Source organism: Citrus sinensis, chromosome 4 (assembly GCF_022201045.2).
Source record: "Citrus sinensis cultivar Valencia sweet orange chromosome 4, DVS_A1.0, whole genome shotgun sequence".
In the NCBI taxonomy this organism is placed as follows: domain Eukaryota; kingdom Viridiplantae; phylum Streptophyta; class Magnoliopsida; order Sapindales; family Rutaceae; genus Citrus; species Citrus sinensis.
This window is the reverse complement of record NC_068559.1, coordinates 1,912,425-1,935,234: the sequence shown is the minus strand read 5'-3', so window position 1 is coordinate 1,935,234 and position 22,810 is coordinate 1,912,425. Positions and strand designations below refer to the sequence as shown.

The 22,810-nt window shown below is 31.9% G+C and overlaps 4 protein-coding genes across 5 annotated transcripts; 1 reads left to right on the top strand and 3 right to left on the bottom strand.

Moving 5' to 3' along the window:
• Window positions 1-803: 803 nt before the first annotated feature.
• On the bottom strand, window positions 804-4,547 carry LOC102624916 (uncharacterized). The gene is made up of 11 exons (XM_006486148.4): window positions 4,359-4,547; window positions 4,168-4,266; window positions 3,921-3,989; window positions 3,696-3,797; window positions 3,503-3,557; window positions 3,029-3,102; window positions 2,230-2,313; window positions 1,999-2,139; window positions 1,553-1,618; window positions 1,272-1,381; window positions 804-1,180 (listed from the first exon to the last, which is right to left on the bottom strand). The coding sequence occupies exons 1-11, from the start codon at window positions 4,524-4,526 to the stop codon at window positions 1,012-1,014; spliced, it is 1,137 nt and encodes a 378-aa protein (XP_006486211.1). The 5' UTR covers window positions 4,527-4,547; the 3' UTR covers window positions 804-1,011.
• Window positions 4,548-6,484: 1,937 nt separating this feature from the next.
• On the bottom strand, window positions 6,485-8,812 carry LOC102612396 (high mobility group B protein 7). Of its 2 annotated transcripts, none has more exons than XM_006486452.4 (7): window positions 8,642-8,811; window positions 8,364-8,528; window positions 7,892-7,979; window positions 7,713-7,799; window positions 7,178-7,225; window positions 7,011-7,090; window positions 6,485-6,921 (listed from the first exon to the last, which is right to left on the bottom strand). In XM_006486452.4, exons 1-7 carry the CDS (start codon window positions 8,716-8,718, stop codon window positions 6,849-6,851), a joined length of 618 nt encoding a protein of 205 aa, XP_006486515.2. In that variant the 5' UTR covers window positions 8,719-8,811; the 3' UTR covers window positions 6,485-6,848. The 2 variants fall into 2 exon arrangements, with proteins under 2 accessions (XP_006486515.2, XP_024957151.1); XM_025101383.2 differs by having other exon boundaries at window positions 6,828-6,921; window positions 7,011-7,065; window positions 8,642-8,812.
• A 3,104-nt stretch (window positions 8,813-11,916) lies between these two features.
• LOC102625195 (WEB family protein At2g40480) lies at window positions 11,917-14,535 on the bottom strand. The gene is made up of 2 exons (XM_006486149.4): window positions 14,167-14,535; window positions 11,917-13,519 (listed from the first exon to the last, which is right to left on the bottom strand). The coding sequence occupies exons 1-2, from the start codon at window positions 14,416-14,418 to the stop codon at window positions 12,089-12,091; spliced, it is 1,683 nt and encodes a 560-aa protein (XP_006486212.1). The 5' UTR covers window positions 14,419-14,535; the 3' UTR covers window positions 11,917-12,088.
• A 6,805-nt stretch (window positions 14,536-21,340) lies between these two features.
• Window positions 21,341-22,538, top strand: LOC102612696 (uncharacterized). Its single transcript, XM_006486453.4, has one exon. It carries the CDS (start codon window positions 21,530-21,532, stop codon window positions 22,223-22,225), a length of 696 nt encoding a protein of 231 aa, XP_006486516.1. The 5' UTR covers window positions 21,341-21,529; the 3' UTR covers window positions 22,226-22,538.
• The last annotated feature ends 272 nt before the right edge of the window (window positions 22,539-22,810 follow it).

Sequence of the window (22,810 nt, the reverse complement as noted above, 5' to 3'; positions counted from 1 at the left end):
TACATCTCCTTTATCCAGAAGGCCAGGAAAACATGCTCAAAGGTCTCATATCAATTCTTGAACAAAGTCATTTTCACAAGAATTACTCACTAAAGGAAATGATATTTAGATTTAAACACGTATAAAAAATCAATCTCAAGAATTCATAAGCTCGTAATCAAGCAAAACAATTTCGGTCTCCAATCCATTAAGCTAAAACTCAAGGTCTATAATTCCATGGCTTGAATAACAAATTATGTAAAAACAAAATCCAGGAGTTCTACAAAAACTTTTGAGATTGTCAGACAATATAAGAAGAATAAGTCTTAAATGACATGCTAAGATCACCGCCAAAAGTTTGTTCAAATGAAATTTTACAAAAAAAAGTTTAAAAAAACACTTTAAATGAAATTCTTTAAAAAAGATAGTGCTTCTCTTTCTTTAATAAACACTATCTCATTTGAAAAATTTTATTTCAAAAGTCAACCTTTAATTTTATATTATATTAATATTTTATCTTATAATTCTTGGATGGAGGAAAATATTATAGTAATTATTATTTTGATGAAAAATTTTTTGATTAAAATAATATATAATTATTTTATTTGAAAAATCATGAAAAGGGACTTACCTTTCTAAACTTCTCTTTACCATATCTAGCACGTTAGTAAACAAATAAATACTTTAAAGGGAAAAATTAGAAGAATTTTTGGATGATGCTCCGATCTTGGAAAGTTGATACCAATGCCAACTACCACCAAAATTCACTAATTAGGCAACTATAAAAGTGAATCAACATTGGATATGAACCTGGCGGGAGGATATGCCGACAATCGAATTCTGAAATTTTAAGGTTTCTATGATGAGTTGAAAGAATTGCATACATGTAACTAATATTCTACATTGATATACCAAAAACCAATTGGTATATGATTTTTTCTAGATAAACACCAAGAAATTGCAATATGGGCTGCTGCTTAATTACAGAAGAAACTGTGGCAATAGAAGAGAAAGCGACAGGATGAAAATGAATCAGAAAATGGTATCGATCGTAAGTTTTCTTTTGGGAGGAACTTTCTCGACAATCTGTTTTTGCCGTTCCATGAAAGTAGAACCCTTGTTAGCAAACAATCTCCGTAGGTTGATCACCGAAAGCTCGTTAAAATTAGCGACTGCTAAATCAGCCTGGACTAGATCATACCTGCATTTCAGAATTACAAATAATATTAACAAAACACATTTTTGGCCACTCAGCAATTGAAAAATAAAGTGGTTGAAATTTGAATACTCACGCGCGATGAGCACCAATTAAGCCTACAGCCATCATTGTACAGTTGTGAGCAGCTGTTATGGCTCTAGGGTCATCCTCAAATACCACGCACTTCGATGGTTTCCGATCCAGCTGCAAAAAAATTGATCATGTAGATCAATACAAATATCAGAACCTATCTGGTCAATCTCCTACACATGCATTGTGTCATACCCCAAATTTCATGTTTTCAAGATGAAGCCACAATGGAAGACATGCACATAAAACTTTAAGATGAATAATTAAGCTTACTCCCCAGCATACCTTCACAGCTGCAGAAAGAAATCTATGAGCCATTGACTCCATGCCATCTTCCTCAGACACTATAGCCTGAAAATCCAAAGAAATCTTGATCACCTTCTCTTCTTTAATGCATTTATGGCAAACCAAAAGTTTGTTCTCAATCAGTCAGATTTTCACTTCAAACTGCGTCAAGTCTCTAATATGGTTGACATGACAATTGGGAAACAGACCAAAATGAGACCTAGATTTCAAATGGAGACCATGAAACTGTTGCATATAGAATGACACAGAGAAATGAAGTATGATAATAAACAATCCGATTACTAGGCAACTAGTACAACTTGCTAAATTAATATAAGAAATCACAACCGGATATATCTCTTGCAGGGCCATGTTGATTAATGTGTCAACAAGTAACAATTATTATCTCCATCAATAAAATAATTTGATTGCTTGAAGATACCAACCTGAAAATACTTTAGAAGTCCCATTCGCTCTAAGGCTTCAACCATTTTTCTTCGATCAAGACCTGAAACAACAGCACAAGGGATGCGAGCTGAGGACACAGCATCCAGCCATTCTTGTAGCCCCTCCATGGGCTCTGTAACCTGAATGAAGGAAATTGTGAACATATTAAGTTTTGCATCTAACAAACAAACATAATAACTAAGACAGGACGAATAAAAATGAGCTCTCACTGAAAGGAGATTATCATAATATAACTGCGTAAGCCTTGACTTCAACCTATCCAGTTCACTTTCTTCTTTACCCCAAAGCAACACCTGGATATTTTCAGAGTGGTAAGATATAAGAGATATAAGGTGCAAAAAGTAGACGAATGACAGAATCACATGCAGAAAAACATTTATACCAAGATACAGATAAAAATAACCAATTTTTAGGGTAACTGTAACTTCATTTTTCTCACTCTCTCTCTCTCTCTCTCTCTCTCTCTTCTATCTACTTGTATGAGATTTACATTCTTGTGGTAATGGCAGATAGAAAATGGTATGGAAGCTTATTTCTCCCAAATATATATATATACACGGAGACAGAAATTCACGCACACACAGGGACAGGAAAATGTTGGGACATACAAAAAACAGGGTCAACCAACAAGCAACAAAATACAAATTCATACAATATATTACATTAAGGAATCCTCAAATGAAATCATCATTGGGTAATTCCATGCTAGTGAATATGTTACACAACTGCTTGACCAGATTTATCGGCAAAAAGGCAAAGAAATGGATTACGCATTCCAGTCCAAACAAATCAAGAACAACAGAAAGAGCTAATGCCTCTTTGGCAAAACCAAGGCCTAAGCAAATGGATAACCCTTGAGCTCCACCTTATCAGTATTAAAAGTCATAACAAGAAACAATCATAAAGTGCATATCAGAGACAACATTCAGCACCATAATGGGATGATGTGCACGTTAGGACCAAAAAAAAAAAAAAACAAAAATTCTAACATGACAGAGAATTTCAAACCTTATGTAGAACATGGTCAGCACCTGCATTAAGTATCTGTCTGAGCACATCACCTTCTTGAGGAATTTCCTTTCCTGCAAGAGCATCAATGTAACCACCTAAGTAATATCAAAGTGCCTAAGACAATTCAGATTCACCCTCTTAGGACGGAATGCAAGAAGAATTCAAGCCTTTCAACTGCATAAAACAATCCAGAATATAGAATCTAACTTAAGAAGAGAACCCACTAAATTAAGCGCTTATGGGAAAGAAATATGACTTTTTTCAACTAGCTTCCAATCCCATAATCAAGAAAAAACTGACAGTCCCGAGACTTCATTACCTAACTAGCAATATTTTCCCATTTGTCTCCCCAAAGAGCTATTTACCAAGTAGAATACGTGATTGGTACATATATTGAGCTATAAACTATAATGATTTTTATTTCAGGACAAACTAATGTGAGAAAATTGACAGGAAAAGATCGTTACATACCCTCCTCAAAGGCAAGCTGCTTCCAAGCATTCAACTTCAGAGCTCGAGTATCAGCCTGAAACACATTCCACATGCAGTTAATCCACTACATCATATCAAGCATCTCCCATCAACCCACCACACTCAGATAATTTAACACATTTAAGTCATTACATGACTCCTCACAAAACATGAGCAAAGATTAAAACTTTACCACCACATCCCAAGAGAAAATGAGCCCATAGGCTTCATCCGGCTTCATGGCATACCGAATCCGTTTAAGAAATCCTTCCTGTAATCTATCATTCAAAAAATCCTGTACACGTAAAAAAGAAAAAATTAATTAAATTCTTAATAAATAAACTAAACTCTTTTATTTCAACCATAACAAGGCAGCTAAATTGACTAATAAGTATCAATAATCACAGAAATTACTAACCACATCAACTTTTAACGGCCCATCTTGTCTAAAAGTCTCAAAACCTTCACCATATTCAGCTCCAATAGCCTTAAATACAAACAAACACACAAAAAAACTTAAAAATGAATCTTTTACACCAAAATAAATCATTAAAGAAAATTTAAAACAAACCCAGAAACCATAATCGAGCTCTTTTCAAACCTATATAATAATCCAACAGCCAGAATTTATTAAAAAAAAAAGACAATCCATTATAACACAATACCTCTTGCATAAAAAGCTTGTTGGGTGTAATTGGAAACCCATTAAAGGATCCATTTTCATCAAAGCCACAAGCGTTTTTAATCACCAGACGTTTAAATTTCTACAAAAATAATAAAATAGCATTGTTATATTAAATTAAATTAAAAAAAGAAAGTAACTGAAAAAAAATGAAAATGAAGACAAGCAGCAGACCGATAGTTTGAGCGTTGAAGGGAAGAAAAGCTGATGTGCAGAGCTGAGAGCAGGTCTTGAAGGAATTAGCAAAGAAGTGCTTCTGATATTGCTGTATGTGCAGTCCATTTGAGGCATTGCTTCGAAGATGGAGGGCGAGCTATATGAACTTCTAATTTTGCAATTCATTTTAATTTATTTTTCTTTTGCAAATAATACAAAATAATGATAATAAATAAGCGGAGGGCAGCACGTGTAAGGCTCACGTGGAATTCATTAAGTTACGTGACATCTTAAACTTTTTTTCTTTTTAAGAAACCCTGCATCTGATGTTGCCACGTGTGATAACAGTAGATGCGACCTCATTTAAAAGTGCTGAAACGACGTCGGCTCTAACATTGCAAAATTAAGGGGAGCAATCTCTGACCGTGTGACGTTGATCCGTCACTTTGACATGAATGAATACTACATGAACAGGTTTGATTAATCTAAATTATTAAAATTAACATGATCATTAATCAAGTTGAATATGAGTTCCCAATATACTACTCATGTTGGATTTGAGTTTTCCACATGTAAAATTTCCTTATGGCCGCAGAATTATATTGTGTTAACTTATTTTTATTTTTTAAATAAAACTAGGGATGACAAAAATTTTCACGAGAACGGGGTATCTTTAGGGATTTTTCTCATTCGAGAAGGGTATGAGAATAATTTCATACCTAATTTCTTATTCGGAGAGGGGACGGAAATGAGGTAGAATCCTCATCCCCTACCCATTTCTCCATTTTAATTTTTAATTTTTAAAATTACTAGTAAATAAATAATAAAATTTGAATTATAAAATTATAAGTATTGATAAAAATAAAAAATATCAAAATATTTATATTATTAAACTTTTAAGCTTAATTAACTAATTAAAGTCCAAAATTTTTATTTAAGACATTAAAAAGACCGAACAGATTCTATTAGCCCAAAACTTTTGTTTTAATTTTAATATTCATTAAATATTTTAAACTTAAATCTATTTTTTATTTATTTTTAGATGTTATAATTACCCACAGCAAATCACAATTTTAATATCTAATCTAATATAATATTTGCTCTTAATTTGCTTCGACTTAACTATTGTATTGTAAATAAAATAATCCACATTTATAAAGTGTCCACACCACCATTGAAAAGTTAATTTTGAATCTAAATTTAATTTTATTTGTAATAATTTTGTATTAGGCTATTAATTTGTTCATGATAATTTGTATCCCTTGCATGCTGCATTACTTACTAATTTAATGTATATGACTTTTGTAATAGATATTAATATAAGATATATTTTGAAGTTTATTTTTATTTGAATTTTTTATTTTAATATGATTAACTCAAAATCAAAAACAAAAAAAAAATATTAATTATTCAAAGATCGGAGACTCTCGAAGATCCCTTATTATTATTCAGAGAGAAGATGAGGATTCTCTTAAATAATTTTGACAGGAATGGGAAGGGAACGGAAACATACACAAAATATCATAAATGGATACGAGGAGATTGGTCCCTTCCCCTCCCAATTGCCATCCCTAAATAAATCTATGCTACATGTGCAATATTTTAAAAATGATTCAATTTTAAAGGGATTTGGATTTAATGTCGATCTAACTTTTTTATTAATTTTTTAAAAAATATAGTTGATAATTACTGAATAATAAAATAAAATTAAAATAATCAGAACCATATAGTAGTATGCATACAAATTATGAATAATTAAATACAAATCGACTCAACACTATTAGGATATGTTTACTTCTGGAGTAACGCAGACTTAACCTAAACTAACACAATAAAAAATTAATGGAATTAACAATTAGTGTTCTTGGTTCAATTAATAAATAAATCAAATTCGTCTGCTAAAATTTAACTCATCACGCCACTTCAAATTTCCCTTGTGGTGGCCCTTGATGAAAAAAAATTTGAATAGAACCGTCTTTTTCAATTATCATGCACCACATTCCATCCCTCTTTAAATTATATGTACCCTGGATTTATAGCTTTCACTACCTTGAAGAAACTTTCATTAAATCTCCATTTTCAATTCTCATCCTCCATCCCGAATGAAGCAACACTTTAATAAAAATTGACACAAATTTCACAAGGCTTATGAACAATAACAAAAGCTTGTCCAATATAATGTCCTTCAATCCATTCATATCCATTATAAGAGAATCAGAGAGTAGACGGGCAATGTGTTCACAGGAGGAACCAAATCATTTTTTTTTTTTTGGGATCGGAGGAACCAAATCAACTAAACGGCAAAAATATGAACAAAATTGTTCCTCCAAATAGCAAAAAACACATTAAAGCATATCGATTATAATAGCTAATTACCCTGTAGAAACCCAACATCCTACTGCTACTGTACACTAGCCAAAATGACTTGCCTTTGAGAAGATACGCTTACAGCAAAAATTCTGTTTAAGAATACTGATTTTCTGCCATTGCATATCATATTGTGCCCCTTCAACACAAAATTTCAAAGAAAGGGAGCCATCTACTATGAGACCGCTCAAGAGTCCACAGATCCATTACTTCCCTGTTTCATGAAGTTTTCAATGAGTAAGTAGTGTCAGATGTTGATTGCAAAAAGACCATTTAGCTTTAAATTCATAATGAAAAGCATACCGATTGTATGTGTTTAAGCTCTCAAATCCAGAGCTATTAGAACACTTCAGAATCTCTGTAGAATAAATAGGATCATAGGACTAAGAGCCAGAAACAATCAATTAGAATTTGAAGGTAAATAAGTCCAAGTTATAAAGAGTGTGTTTTGCAAAGTTGAAGTAACTAACCTTATCATACTTCCAGACCATTGCTGAATCTGCTTCATCATCCATAAACTGCAATTTCACGGAAACAAGGAAAAGTTTACATTTCAACAGATGATAGTAAATAAAGAATCAACCAGTCAGAAGGAATCAAGTATCACAATATTGTGAAATGACATTCATTCAACTATGAAATTCGACAAAGAGCAAAAATCAATCTCTATGATTCTGTCATTTACAAACATATTAAAATTAGACAAAAATATATCAAGATACGCGACTCCCTTCAATTTCTCTTCATTGAAGGAAACTACTACCAGAAGTCCAATTGAAGGATAAGCCAACAATCATTTTGCACATGATATATTGGTTGAGAATTCCAATTTAGTTCCCACGGAACTATTTTATACAAAACAGGAAATTACTAGATAATGTAACTTTGAAGCCTTAAGCTGACGATATATTTATTCCAAGAGCTTATTATCAATACAACAAGGTGAGCTTAAATGCCATTCAATTTCAGAATATCACAACATCAAGAGCCAAAAAGGTAAATTACCCTCGGCATACTAGTAACTTCTTCAAGCAAAGCCCTCTGGTGCGCTGCATCCAGCATTTCTGCCTTAATGACATACGGTTGCCTCTCCTGAAAAACACAAGGCAAATGCAATAATATTAAGATACCAACATAAAACAACTAGCAAGGATTTGCACATAATTTTCTGTTCTGAATGTTACCTCCTTCGACATATTCTTCCATTTCTCGAACCCTTTTTGATCAATGTCAATCAATTCCCGACTACCACAAGTCTCCACAAATGTTTCCCTGGAAAACCACATTTGAGATTTTCAGCGAACATTTGTTAGATACTTTTGTAGAAAGCACCAAATGCACTTCTATCCATTCAACCAGACACTATTATGAATAAACAATTTCGCTTTTTAGTATTTAAAAGTGCTTCTAACAACATTGAAGTCGCTCCCAAGACAGCGTAAGACTTTTTGTAGCTACAATAGAGACCAAAAAAAGGGGACATTAAAAACGCTCTACAAAACAAATCTAAATGCATGGTGATCAAGAAAGCTAGAGCTTTTACACATTTATATCGACTCAGTCAATTGAAATAAACAATATGGCACATATTAAGATGGTACCCGATTAAATAAAATGGGAACCTAGTCAAAGAAACAATGAAAGTTAAGAACTTACATAAAGATTCGAAAAGGCGATCTAATTTGGTCACTGTAAGAGTCCTGTTTCACAAGTTTTGGTTTTTCACAAACACCTTTGAATCTCTTCACTTTGTTCTTAACTTTTGCTTCACACTCGTGCATGTCAACCAATGCAATCGGCACCATAGCTTCACAACGATCGCTGCAACATACCCAAAAACAAAAATATAAAAACAAAAATTACACTTTAAAGCAAGAAAAAAAAAAGAAAAGAAAAAAGAACGATGCCATAATAAGCATTTTGCAACTGTGTACCACTTTTCAAAAGCGCTACCATCTGGAGCTCGACGTATTGCATGAACCCTTTTGCGGGTTCTTGGTTGATTCGCCATTAATGGCCCTTTCGGAGCTCTGCAATTTTTTTAAACTTCATTACAAATAAAAAGCGTAGGAAGAAGTTGCTTATTCCTTTTATTCCTTTTAATTTTCCATTTGGTGGGTATTGCTAACTTGCGCTTGAGAATTTATATCAAATCTTTAATTATGAATTTTGTCATTTAAAAACAAAACTTATGAGATTAAAAATTAATTATGTGATTATGTTTTATAAACTTATCTCCAAATTATAATGTGAAACGTGTGGCGGGAATAGCAATTGGCATAATTTTTTATTGGGTTAAGTGTCTTGTTTGGGCTTAAATTCAAACTTATTTTACGATTTTAATTGAAATTTCTTCATAACTATTATTATTATTTTTAAATTGGGTTTGCCTATAACAATTTTTAATCTCCTTACAATCTTTAAGTTAGATCCAATATAATTTTTCATGAATTTGTTGAAGTATGACTTATTCGAGACGAAAATTAATTTAGTTAAAATTAAATATTAATTTTTTTTATTGACCAAATTTGATGAAAGTGTACCATATAAATTTTTTTTAATAGAAAAGGAATGAAAAGGAAAATTGTTCATCAATTTTAGTACGTGTGCCAATTTATTATTCGGAACATGTTTGCCAGAGCTTTAAAACTTTTATTTTTAATTAAAAAGCCTTGATGCTAACGTGCACGTTTTCTACAGTTTTGCGCGGGTCAAGTTGCTAGTATAAAATTTTCTGGCGGCATCCCAAAAGTGGGTGAAGTTAATGGCGCACAAAATGATTTTAAATAATGGGTCAGTGACAGACGAGTCAGAGTGTGACACGTCAAAGTTGTGCGGCTCGAGTTGATGACGCGCCATGATGTAATTTGCTGATACGAACAGGTATTGGTTAAAAAGTTGATTTGTTCATTCCTCGTACAGTATGATAAAGAATCGTAATATCGTATGATTGCTCGTAAGAGCACGAAATTGCTGAAACGCACGTGAAGAGTGTCGTTTTATTTGGTTATTAGCTGTAATATTTGGGGTTATTGAGGGTGTTTTTGAGATTTGAAAAGAGTGTGATTGATTGAAATGATGTTGGTGACATTGATTTGTTGGGGATTTTGCTTTTGGTCCAATCAGATGGAACATATGATATCAGAACTAGCTGCTGGGTAGTGCTATAGTGTGGACATCTAGTGGTGAGGTGTGTGATACAATCGCAGAGGTAGATAATACTTTTATTAGTATATTTTTTAATTGTTTCATCGTCATTAGGGATGACAATGAACACCGCTCGCAGCGGATTTTTTATTATTAAATTTAAATCCGCATAAAATTTAAATTATTAAATCCACCTGTAACCTGCAGTAAATTTTAATTTTTTTAAAAAAATCCACTCGCAGTTGGTTTTAACAATTACCAAACCCGCAATGGTATTCAGCGGATTTTTTGCGGATTTCTGTATTTAAAATCACAAATGTTTAATATATAAATTTATAATAATAACCTCAAATTCCATATAACATACTCAATTTTATATTTAAACAATGTAAATGAAAAATTAAAATTTTCACATCAATTCAACACAAATTCTCAAATTTAAGTATAAATTACACAAATCTATTTAAAAAACACAAACTAGTATCTAAAAATAATAATTACATTTCATATTATCATTTAAAATAAGCTCCAAGAGAAGATATTCATTTCATTCACCATCATAAGCACCCATCCAACACAATGCCTATAATAATAATTAAAATTAATATTTTCAAATACTAATTCGAAGGGAAATGCCTTTAGTTTTCTTTAGGTTATGACTTTAGAATAAGAGATGGGCCACATACACACATACACAACTTTGAGCCTTTGGCTATTTGGTAATTTGATTAATGACATTATTTTCTTTATACATTTTTAGATTTAAATTAAATTAAAAATATTTAGAAAAAAATAATGCGGATTTAGTGGATATTCATGCGGGTATCCACCGGATATAAGGTTAATACCAAACCCACCCGCATCCATGTGTGGATTTTCATTTATAATACTAAACCCACCCGCAATGGGCGGGTTTTGACGGGTGGATTTGGGCGGGTTTGCGGGTTTGCGGGTACAATTGCCATCCCTAATCGTTACATGGATAAAACTGTAGTGCACTGTAGCATGACCCTCGTTACATATACACAAAAATTATTATTTGAAAATTATGTGAGAGTTTAAATCCATGTATTTGTTATATATATATATATAAGAGGAAAATTGTTTATGCGAGCATGAACTCATGGTATCTAAGCATGAGTTATTCTCATAAAACAACCATATCTAAACCTTATTTATCAAAAGGAGATTTTTTTTATTGAACCGCTTTATGCTAGTGAGAATATTTGAACTTTAGTCATTAATAGGTCCGAGTTAAAAATATTAATTCACTAGTTACCTGATATTAGAGTGGTGAGAGGAGGTTGAACTCTCATTGGTAGCGACGTAAAGTAAAATTTTTCTTCTATAGGAGCGTATATTTAAACATAACCTAATTGTAATATCGAACGTGTTAGTTAAATTCATGAACAAAAATAAGTTATAACAAGTAAATTAATAATAAAAATGTAGTATTTAGATATAATTTATTTAATTTCAATGAATTTAAAATTATAATTTTGAAAGTATCCGTTTAACACGTATGAATATCATATCATTAAATTTTCCTAAAAAGAAAATATCTTATATGTATAGAATTGTACAGAATAATTAATCTATATCTTGTTAAGTTGTACCTATATGATTAAGAAATTATGTCAGTAATATACGTAACTACATACTACGTTTGATCTTGGTAAATGGTAATCATTAGTATTGTTCATTCTTTCTAAGTTTTGTGAGTGATGAATTGTTGTCAACCTTGATGATTTATTCTCTCTTTTAACTATGCATTCATCATAACGGCGAATGAAGCCCAGAGCTTGAGGCTCGAGACCCACCAGGAATTGGCCACATGAATTGGCCCAGACGCATTTCACACCACATTTACCCACCATAAATGTTACATGTTTCGCATAGATGACAGAAGTTCATTTACTATAATGAACTGTCATTGCATTTCTTTAATTATAGCTGCTAATTTCACTTAAGTGCCAATTAGACCAGTTATTGTTTCAGTAATCCTAATTAAACGGTTTCATAATGTATTTTGCTATGCATAGAAAGAACACCAATCCACATGTAATCATATATATCTAGCTTTTTAATAAAAAAAAGGAAGGCTTATGTCTTACCTCCCCCAACAATTCCACACATCAAACTACAAACAAACCCATCATTTCAAACCAATTATGATCAAGCAAGATCACATCACAACTACAAAATAACTTATAAAAAATGATAACCATAAGCACTCACATAGGGTTCAAAGCTTGCATTTTCTTCTTACTTTGCTTTGTCAAGGGAAGTGAAATGTGAATAAACCCAAACTTCCTCCTTTGTGCAAAGAATTGCTTTTGTTGATGATCATCATCACATTCGATATTCTCAGTTTTTTTGGGAAATGATAAATCTTCCCTCAATTCCTGAAGCATTTGACTCAAAGCCACCTTTTGTCTTTCTGCAGGATGCTTTTCAGCTTGCCTCCTCACAACACATTCCTCTGGCTGAACTTGCTTTCTACTGAGTATATCTCTCATTGAAACTGTTGGCCTCAAAACTGGCTTTGGCTGATCATCAGTCACAAGCTCTGGATTGCTTGTTTTATTTAATGGGGATTTTTGTGGATGATAATGATCAGTTGGGTGGATAATTTTGAACCTGTTTGGACTGTACATTGGCTGTGGCTGAGTCCTTTTGATAGTATCATAATCTGGTGTCCATCTGATGAGTGCTTCTCCAGCAGCGAGTTGCTTTCTGTTTGCATTTTCAACTCTATTAAGTGCTTCTTCTAATGCTTGTTTGCTGTGCTTAACTTCAGCCACTGCTTCCTCCATCATCCTCAGAATAACCAATTTAGAGATACTTACTTCCTCAGCCTTCTGACTTTTGAAAGACAGAGGAGAGAATTGCCCTTCAGGTTCCGGCAGCAGAAATCCTGAGGGCTTCTCATGACTGCTTGATGATAGACCCTTAATTTCAGCAAGAGCAAGGGCTTCTGCTGCCTTTGCTGCTTCCTCCATCTTTTTAGCAGCAACCCACCTCATTTCAGCTGTCTTTATACAAGCCTTATTGCTCTGTTCATTCACCAGCATTGCTTTCGAAGCATCGGCCAATTTCTTCAACTGCTCTCCCTGTGAAAAATTGCTACAATTCTTGAAACCGCTTCCATCAATCTGTTGCTTCTCTCTCACTTGCTTTAGCTCCTCTCCCAAAGTTGGCACCCCAGCTGAGGCAAACTTTGATGTTAGCCTCTCGCGTGTCGTTTCAAGCATTCTCTTCTCCTTCTTCATTCTCTTATTCAACGATTCCACAGAAGTTTGAATCACTCCAAGATCATTAATAGTTCTTCCAAGGTTTAATTTTGCTTGCTTCAGTTCCATAAGAATCAAGTCAGGAGATGATGCAGGGCAAGGGCTTGAACACCCCACCATGATCTGCTGCTGATCATTGTTGTTGCTAACAAAATTTCTCTGATGTTCCTTGTTCATTTCTTTGATTTCTGGAGTAGTCATGCACTTCAAGGCTTCTTTTTGCAGCTGCAGCTTCAGTTCTTCAACAATCTTCTTTGTTGTTCCCAGTTCTTCCAAGACATCAAGAGTCTCCAATTCTTTCACAATCAAATCCTTCTCCAATTCTGCTGCCTGTTCTTCCACTTTCTTTATATCAAACTCCCCAACACCATGCTGCTTATAACAAATAAAATGGCAATCATGCAGGGGATTTCCGAAATCTTAAGTGGGTGAAAAATAATTTTGAGAATTAGGAAACATTATGTACAACGTCAACAGTTTTATTGAGATTCTGAATAAGTAGCATTAGGTAACATGCATTAATCAATGCACGGAATTTTAGAATATGCAAATTCAAACAAGTCATAATACAAATACGACAATTTCGAATCATGAGACAAAAGGAATATACACTGTGCCCAACTTTAGATTTTGGCTCAACAGGGTCATCATGGAGAAACAACATAAAGACTAATTTGGAGAGGAGAAAACGTAAATTACACAAAAAAATTAGCTGAATTTCAATTAAAAACCTTGTCTTTTAAGAATTTAATTTGGTCTAGGGGCCAAGATCCCCATACCTCTATCAAATTTCCATTCTGCATACACACATAATAATATATAAAGCAATTTTTTCCATTTCATAGTCTAATGTCATAAGACACGGAAGACAAGTCGTTTATAAAGCTATATGAATGAGCTGTTGTTTCAGCAAGATAAACGACAGGTCATCCACATTTTTGTGGAGTGCACGAAACGTCGTACCGTTACACACTGCAAATTTCGAATATAGGGAAAGAAAAAAAAAATACAGCACTTACATATTCAGCGAGCTTGTAAAGTGGCGGCCAAGACTCGCTTCCACCGAACCGGGTCACAGCCTCTTTAACAGACCCGAATGGCGGCGAAGTATCGATCTCAGCTCTCAATCCCACCTTCCTAATCCCACCACCACCCGCTTCACTGAACCCGAAAATCCCTGATTCATTAGTCTCGGATCTCACTTCCCGAATCCCGGGCGTACCCGGAACCGGTTCTTGGCCAGCAGCTGAGCCAATTGAAGCATCTTCCATGCTAACAATTGCCAAGAGGAACTGAATGTCAATGTGAATGTTTAAACTCAAGGCTTTTAAAAGAGAATTTTTTTTTACTGTTTGTAGTTTTATTTTATAATTTTATTTTTATCTTTTTTGCTTTGTAAAAGAAGCGACATGATTATAAAGTGAAGCTCTAGACTTTGTGTATGTTTTGTGCTATGATGTTGTTGGGGCACACGGAGGAGAGAGAAAAGGTGGCGGGGCGAGCTTTTTTTTTTTTCGCTATTGGATGTGAGTGTGAGGAAGGGTGTAGGAAATTTAGGTGACATGGCAGATTTTTATTGGTTGGAGGGGAAGGAAGTCAAAATTGTAAAGGATTTTGGTTAATGGTGCGATGACACGTGGGGAACTAGTCTGAGATTGGGAGTTTGATATATGGTTTGACTGGTCCCTTGATTTTGGCCGTTGATTGCGGTTTCAAGAAAGGTGTTGGGAATGGCAGTTGCGGTTGTGCTTGACTTTATATAAAGGTTAAAGGTGTAATCATGCACTCGAACGACCTCGTTTTTGGGACAAGTGAATAGTGATGAGAACAAATTAATTAGTTTAGAATTCACTATTTAAATATGATTTATTTTTTATTTTTTAATTTTTAAATAGCTTTGATTTCACCTCATTCCTAACCCTAGAATTGACAATTTTCTCAAATTAATATCAATGTCATAGACAAATTTGAAAAATTGTCATCCAAATCTTTACAGTACTCCCACATTTTCAGGGTTTAATTATGAGAATAGGGATGAATTATGAGAAGAGAGAAGTGTAACATTATTTGTTACCATATCGGAAAGTAGTAAGGAAAAATAAAAGATTGTACTGCTAAGGTAAATTTCGATGATATATATATATAGAGAAGGTAAAAATGGCCAATGGATACTTTAATCAAAGAATTACATGTGCACCAAAACCAAAAAGATGATGGTCATTATAGGCCATGGATTCATAATCACTTACTTCTCCATAATTTCTTGCCATAATTATAAGCTAATTCATCTTCTTCAAAAGTGAATGCTAGCTAATTTTGTTCATTTTAGGTAAACTTCTTTTAGTACAGTTTATGAGTTCTGACTTATTGCCGTCGATAGAAAGAAAATTGGTTCGTTCATTATCCCAATTACCTTTCCTGTAAATTAAGAAGTGTATCTAAGCTCTTAATTTAAAAGACCAGTTAATTAGCATCATTTTAAGCACGAATATAATGTACAAACCTGCATTATTTGCAAGCATAAGAAATTGACAAGCTCATTTACACCATCACAAACGGTTTTAATTTTTTAATCCAGTTTTAACGTGAAATTTATGATAATAAGCTAGCTTATAAATTAATTATGGGAGATTGCCAATTTCCCCCCTACAGTAATCAACATATACTATTTCTCCCCCTGCTATTTTTATAATGGCTAAAAACCCCCTGACAGTATAAGTTTACAATATTACCCTTATTTTCAACTACTCTTTTATTTTCATTTATTATAAATTAAATAAATCACATGAATAGAAACTAAATAAAAAATTAAACATTAAAAACAAGAAATATATGTTTTGATATGAGAAAAAAAATTAATAATAAATTTTTTTCTTGTACTTATTTATTTTGTGAAAATTTTCTTATAATAAATATATAAGAAAGTTATTATAAAATGATAAAAAAAATTATTATAAGAAAATTTGAATGACAAATAAAAATTTATTATAAGATAGATAATAAAATATTTTACCTATACTTTTTACATTTAATTTTAAAATATTACAAAATGTTTATTATAAGAAAATGTTCACAAAATAAATAATTACAAGAAAAAAATTATTATTAATTTTTTTACTCATATCAAAACATATATTTCTTGTTTTTAATACTTAATTTTTTTATTTAGTTTCTATTCATGTAATTTATTTAATTTAAAATAAATATAAATAAAAGAGTAATTAAAAATAAGGGTAATATTATAAACTTATATTGTCAGGGAAGTTTTTGGCCATTATAAAAACAGTAGGGGGGTAAATGGTATATATCAATTACTGTAGGGGGGAAAGTAGCAATCCCCCATTAATTATTAGTATAGTACTGTCTACTTATGTAATACGTTTCATTAGTACTTTTATATGTGTATATTTAATAGATGTTCAAATAATTTAACACAACAATCACAAATTATCATCAATTCTAACCAATCGATGTCTCTTCACATGAAAATTGGGTAATTCTTAAACTATAATGACTCATGATGATATCCAACCAACATGTGTTCTAATTATATATAGGAGACACGGATCGTTTGGTTATTTTCACTATTCCAACAATTAATAATTAATCGGGTCTATTTTTTTTCCCAAAAAAAGAAAAAGAGAGAGAGTATCTCACATGTAGGGGGACCATTTACACATATTTTCAAACAATGAATCATCTTCCAATTTTGCTTATCCATTCAATATCTTTGTTGCCCTAAAAATGGCTTCGCACGTGTGGATGGAGAATGATATACTGTATGGGTATAGACTACCCACGTGCTAGTATGTATTAATGAAAATACATGTGCTAATTAATAAAGCATATTTTATCTTTTATAAAGGTATGATTTCTTTACTTATTCACCTCAAAAAATGATTATTATAATGATTTTAAGAAAAATATTGAGATACTCTCATTAGAAGGGTAGAGTTATTTAAATCTACTAAAATACTTATTAAACCCATTTACTTAATAAACTCACTTTTATTTTACAAAACCATTTTAATACTCATTATACCCTATATTAAATTAATACGGTTTCTGCTATTTCTCCTTGTCTCTCTCTAACTTTTTAGTTTTCGCAATTTCATAAGCACATCTTCCCTTAAAATTGTAGAGATATTATATGCAGAGGCGGATGTAGCACATGACCAGTGGGGGCTCAAGCCCCCACTGGCCAAAAAAAAATTTAAAAATAAAAGAATTTTTTTAATTTTGTAATTAGCCTCATTAAATTTATTAAAATAGTCACTATAAAATATAAACCCCATAAAATTTAAACTTTATAAAATTTAAACTTTGATTTTTAAAAAATATAAAAATATATATTTTAATTAAAAATAATGATAGCCTACTACTCAAAAATTTTCTATTCTAAAAAATATGGTTAATTCTTCCAGTTTATATAATAATAGTAGAACGAACAGTTTCAGTAATAAAACTCATGAAGAATCATCTTTGGAATCAGATGAGATACGTGATAGTTTGATTGTTTATATAAGAAATAATAAATTTAATAATATTGATAATGAGCATATTGCATAATATTTTTAAAATATAAAAATGCGTAGAGACTAATTATAAATATTTTATATATTCAAAATTTTAATTTTTTATATTTTACTATTATCTAATTTAGCCCCCGGTAAATTATTTTTCTAGATCCGCCATTGATTATATGAAATCACCAGACCATGAAATATTATACTAGAGAAAACAACAATTATAACTTAAATAATATTTGTAGCAGCATTTGCTTTCATTCATGGCTAATTTCTTTTATACACAACGAAAGCTTGATTAGGAGAGATAATTTTAGCGAATCCCAAAAAATCTGATAAGAAAAAATTATTGGCTGAATTCAAGCCTTGACCAATAAGAAATTTTTGGCTAAATTGAAATATATAACCACATTATATAATATTAATTCACCGTCAAAACAGATATGGGTAAAAGATGGAACAGTAGGAAGTAGTTTTTTATTTAATTATTTTATTTAGATTGTAATAGTAATTTGTGCTAGGGTTGTTTTAGTAATAAAAAATTTAACTAAAGAATGAGTCGAAAGAGTGTTTTGGAGGGTTCAAATAGCCTCACTTTTACTAGAAATGTTTCAAAATTATGATAAGTTATTTGTCTTTAACAACTCCTTCATATATTAGATGGAATAATTTTGTAGCTCTTCTATTTAATATTTACAAAATTTTCTATGTCTATAACGAAAGTCAATGGTGTAGCAAATATTTTGGTAATTACTTGCTTATTCCTTTTATTTTAAATTAAAAGTCCATTTAGTTCTTATATTTTAAAAATTACCTTAAGAAACCATCTACTATTTTATATATTACGTTCTTGCCCCTAATTTTATTTTACAATAATGCCCTTACAACAATATTCTTGGGGATATTAATGAAAAAATATTAACTCATCAAATTAGCCTGAAAAAAAAATTAGTGTGAATTTTATGTTATTATTTTACTTTTAGGATTAATTTGGTAAATTAAATTTTTATGTACAATTATTAGTAAGATTGTTGTGAGGATATTAAACATTACTATAAGTTGGCTACAGTTAATTTATTTATAAATAATTATTTGTTAATTATATTAATTAATTTATAAATAATTATCTGTTAATTTGCTAATATTATGTTTTTTTATAGATAAATTAATTAATGTCAATAATATTGTTGGTAGGTATTATTGTAAAAGTAAGGACAAAAATGTAACACATTTAATAACAATGGTATATTGAGTTCCCCCCCCCCAAAATATAAGGACTAAATGAGCACTTAAGCTACAATACAAGGAATAAACGAATATTTATCATTAATTTTTTGACGAACTTCGACTCACCTAATTTGTGTGGTGAGTCTCTTCTTTAATATTACGTTATCTTTTTAGAAATACCAATTTTATAAACGGTAAAGTTCATTATTATTCTCTAATTAAGTATATTCTTTTTATAAATAAAATTCTTCCTCATCATGTAGGCTTCTAATAATAAAAGATAAATTATTTGGTGCAATCAATCTATCAAGAGCCCCCCCCCAAAAAAAAGCACTTACCCTCGTTAGAGGTTAGAGGGAAAGGGACTTCAACTGTGGAAGTAGGAAAAAGAAAGAAAGAAAATTATGGTGAGAAAGCATGCGATTCAAGGAGTTTGCACGTGATTTCAGGTAGCAGCTACATTGGAATCAATGAATCCGCAAGGAAACATGGTCGGTGAATTATTTCATACGCAAGTGCTCCCTGAATTAGTTAACACAACCCTGGAATCAATGAATCCCTGAAGGTGCCGCATTATATTTACATAGGAATAATACTGTCCTTATAACGTTTTGACACAAATGTGTCAAATGACATTGATAAATAACTTAGAGGGAAACAAAATTAAACACTTTTAATTCATATGTATAATTAAATTGTGAGGGGTTGAGTTTCATCATAAGGGTCTAAGGACTAGTTTGGTAATACTATAATTTTTAAAATAATTACTAATATTTATATTAGTCCTCAAAATAATAATTTTTATTATTTATACTTTAATAATTTAACATTTTATCCCAATAATTAATATTGTAAATTTAATTCCAAAATAGGAACACTCTAACATTTCATCCAGGCTCTGCTTTTGGAATATTGTTTGATGCCAACAGTTATGGCTGGCGAATTAATATCTAAAATTTTAGAGTTTGAACAAGTTGCTCTGTTGTAGTTGGGATATGGAAATCGAAAACATTATTGCATGGCTCCAAATAGAGTTTCTCATAATAGGGAAAAAAAGAAGTTCTCTTAGACAAATAATATCATCAAATACACAATAATGTTTTGAATATCTTTCGACCATAGCATGAATTTCTTTTTCTTAACTTCATTGAGCCTGAATTTGTAGCATAAATTAGTTATTGGAATGAAAGAGAGAGAGAAAAGAACAATCATTGATTTAGTCGGAAATTAAAAATTCTTGAATAAGCATGTTTGTATTTGCAAAATTTGAGAAGCAATACTGCAGCAGTTTTTTTAAACAATAATTTGCTGCAAAATATTGCTCTAATTTGGATGTTGTTATTGGAGTGCGAATATGCGTTCGAGAGAAAAACCATTTACAAGCATGAGAAAAGAAAAAGAAAAAGTTTCAATATATACAAATCAAAGAAAGAACTTCATTTTTAACTTTTTTTTTTCTTTTTTTCCCTAATACAACTCATTTTTCACTGTAATGAGCCTGAATTTGCGGCATCAATGTCCGATTTCTCGCGGGATCATATTACATATTTAATCAAAAAAACTGAAAAGAAATAGATGGTCCAATCCATATGCTATATGGTGCAAATTGTGGTCCTAACTCCAAAATAATACTATAATCCATGTATCAATCAAGGGACCCAACTGTTTGTATAAATCAGCAAGAATCTGGCGAAGAAATTAACACACAAAACAAAGAGCTGATCATTTTAGTTTATGCTTTCTCTGCAGCCCCACGTTAAAATTGCATGCTTTTTCATTGAAGAGTCATGGACCACGACCAGTTTTCATTTATTATGTGCTTTTTATTCATCCAACCTCTCTAACCATATTTGATATTTCTTCACTCGTCAACTGTTTCTTCCTTCTATCATAGCAATTAAATTTATATCATAATTAATATTCAGCTACCATATTAATTTCTATCTATCATAGTCACCACATTTCAAAAACTACACCCGCTTTTGATTGAAATAAGATGAGCAAAGAAGACATTTCATATACTCGAGATTTGACTTAATGGATATTTAGACCTTGATAAATGAATAATTTTCATCTCTATTGTTTCAGAAATGGACATGTCGGACATGTATATCTTAATTGTTTGTAAATATGTCTATAATTGGATGGAGATAAGGGCATTACCGGTTATTAATCTAAGAAAATTACAGAACATTAATACCCTTGTATTCATCTAAATAGACGAAAATTTGGAACAAAAGAAGGTTGAAATGTCCATTTTTAAAATAATAAAATTTAGCTGTCAATTTCTAAAACGATGGGATTTAACTGATAATCGGGGTAAATGTTAGTGGTTTGAGGGTCGTTATCCCAAATAAAAAATAACACCTAGAGTTAATTTATAGCTAGCACTAGTAAGCCCTGCTTCATTTATTTTAAGTTGGCCTTGGAAGTTGGAACCTGATACCACTCTATTAAATAATTAAATATGTACTAGGACCTTAAACTAGCGACTATTCTATTCCTTATTCGAGCTTCATATTTGGATCTTAACAATCTTCAGATCTTGAAACCTGAAGCTTTTGCAGGCTCATAAAATAAAAAATAAAAAATAAAAAATAAAAAATCCCATTTGCTCATCAATCCAAAAATGGTAAGTGGAAGCAATGATCAAAATATTCCTCAGGATCAATCACTCCAAATCAAGCAAGACGACAAGTTCTTCTCCAGGCTCATGTCAAAAGAAAGCTCCAAGGCCAATTCTTCTTCAAGAGTCTACTATGGTGGAGCTTCAGGTTCAGTTCCATTCACGTGGGAGTCTCAACCTGGAACCCCGAAGCATACATTGTTCAATGACAATTGTACCCTCCCTCCGTTAACCCCGCCGCCGTCGTATCAATCCATTTCCAAGTCCAATACCCTTCAGAAAAGTGATAAACCTAATAATACTAATAGTCTCTTAAGCAACATTTTCCCCAGGCTGATTAGGTCTAAGAAGAATCATATTCATGGCTCACCTTCATCATCATCTTCTTGGTCTTGTACTTCTTCTTCTTCGTCCTCATTCTCATCATCCTCGCATTCGAGTACGTCAAAGAAGTCGAAATTTTACAGACGCAATTTTACTTTGACAAGATTGCCAATGAACATGCATTTTGGCATGGACGGTGAAGATGCTGATGATGAGGATGATCTTGGATCGCCTACTTCAACATTGTGCTTTATTGGTCATAATAAACGCAGGAGTTTGAGTAAAAATGGAGGGTGCTACTCAATGATGAAGATGAAGAAGGCATTGGTTGCCATTGTCGTTGGACATGGATCAGGTCAAGGTACTGCAGCTTAGAGATTAATTATTACATAAAAATTAATTATGTTGTTAATTAATTAATTAATCTCTATTTTTCTCTCTTTTCGTTTTGTATTTTCGGTTCATGTAGAATCTTTTGTAAGTGTATTAACTTGTTGAACAATTTGCTCGATTTCATGCTAGTTTATGTATCATGAGATTAATTGTGATCAGTTCTAGCAACATGCCGATTAAAGGAAATGCATGCGAACAATTTCACTAGAAGGGGAAGAAAATAAGATTCTTTTTGCACTTTTGAGTGTTACCAAATATGTTTTTTGGATTTTTGTTAAATAGTGTTTTCAATAAATAAATTTTAAGTGCTTCGATGAATACATACAAAAAGATTTGCAGTTCCATTAATTAGGGCATCTCTTTAGTGAGCCCTGGCGACCTGGGAATCTTCTATTGTCATTAATAAAGTCATGTGCAGGCCATTAATTTACACACTTATTTGTCGATTGTGATGAGTTTACTGTTTAGTTCCACGTTAGCAAGGCTGGCTAATAGCTATGCTGCTTAAGAAATTAAATTACAAACTTAGGTCATTCTATAATGCCGTAACTAAATTTACGGCATTGA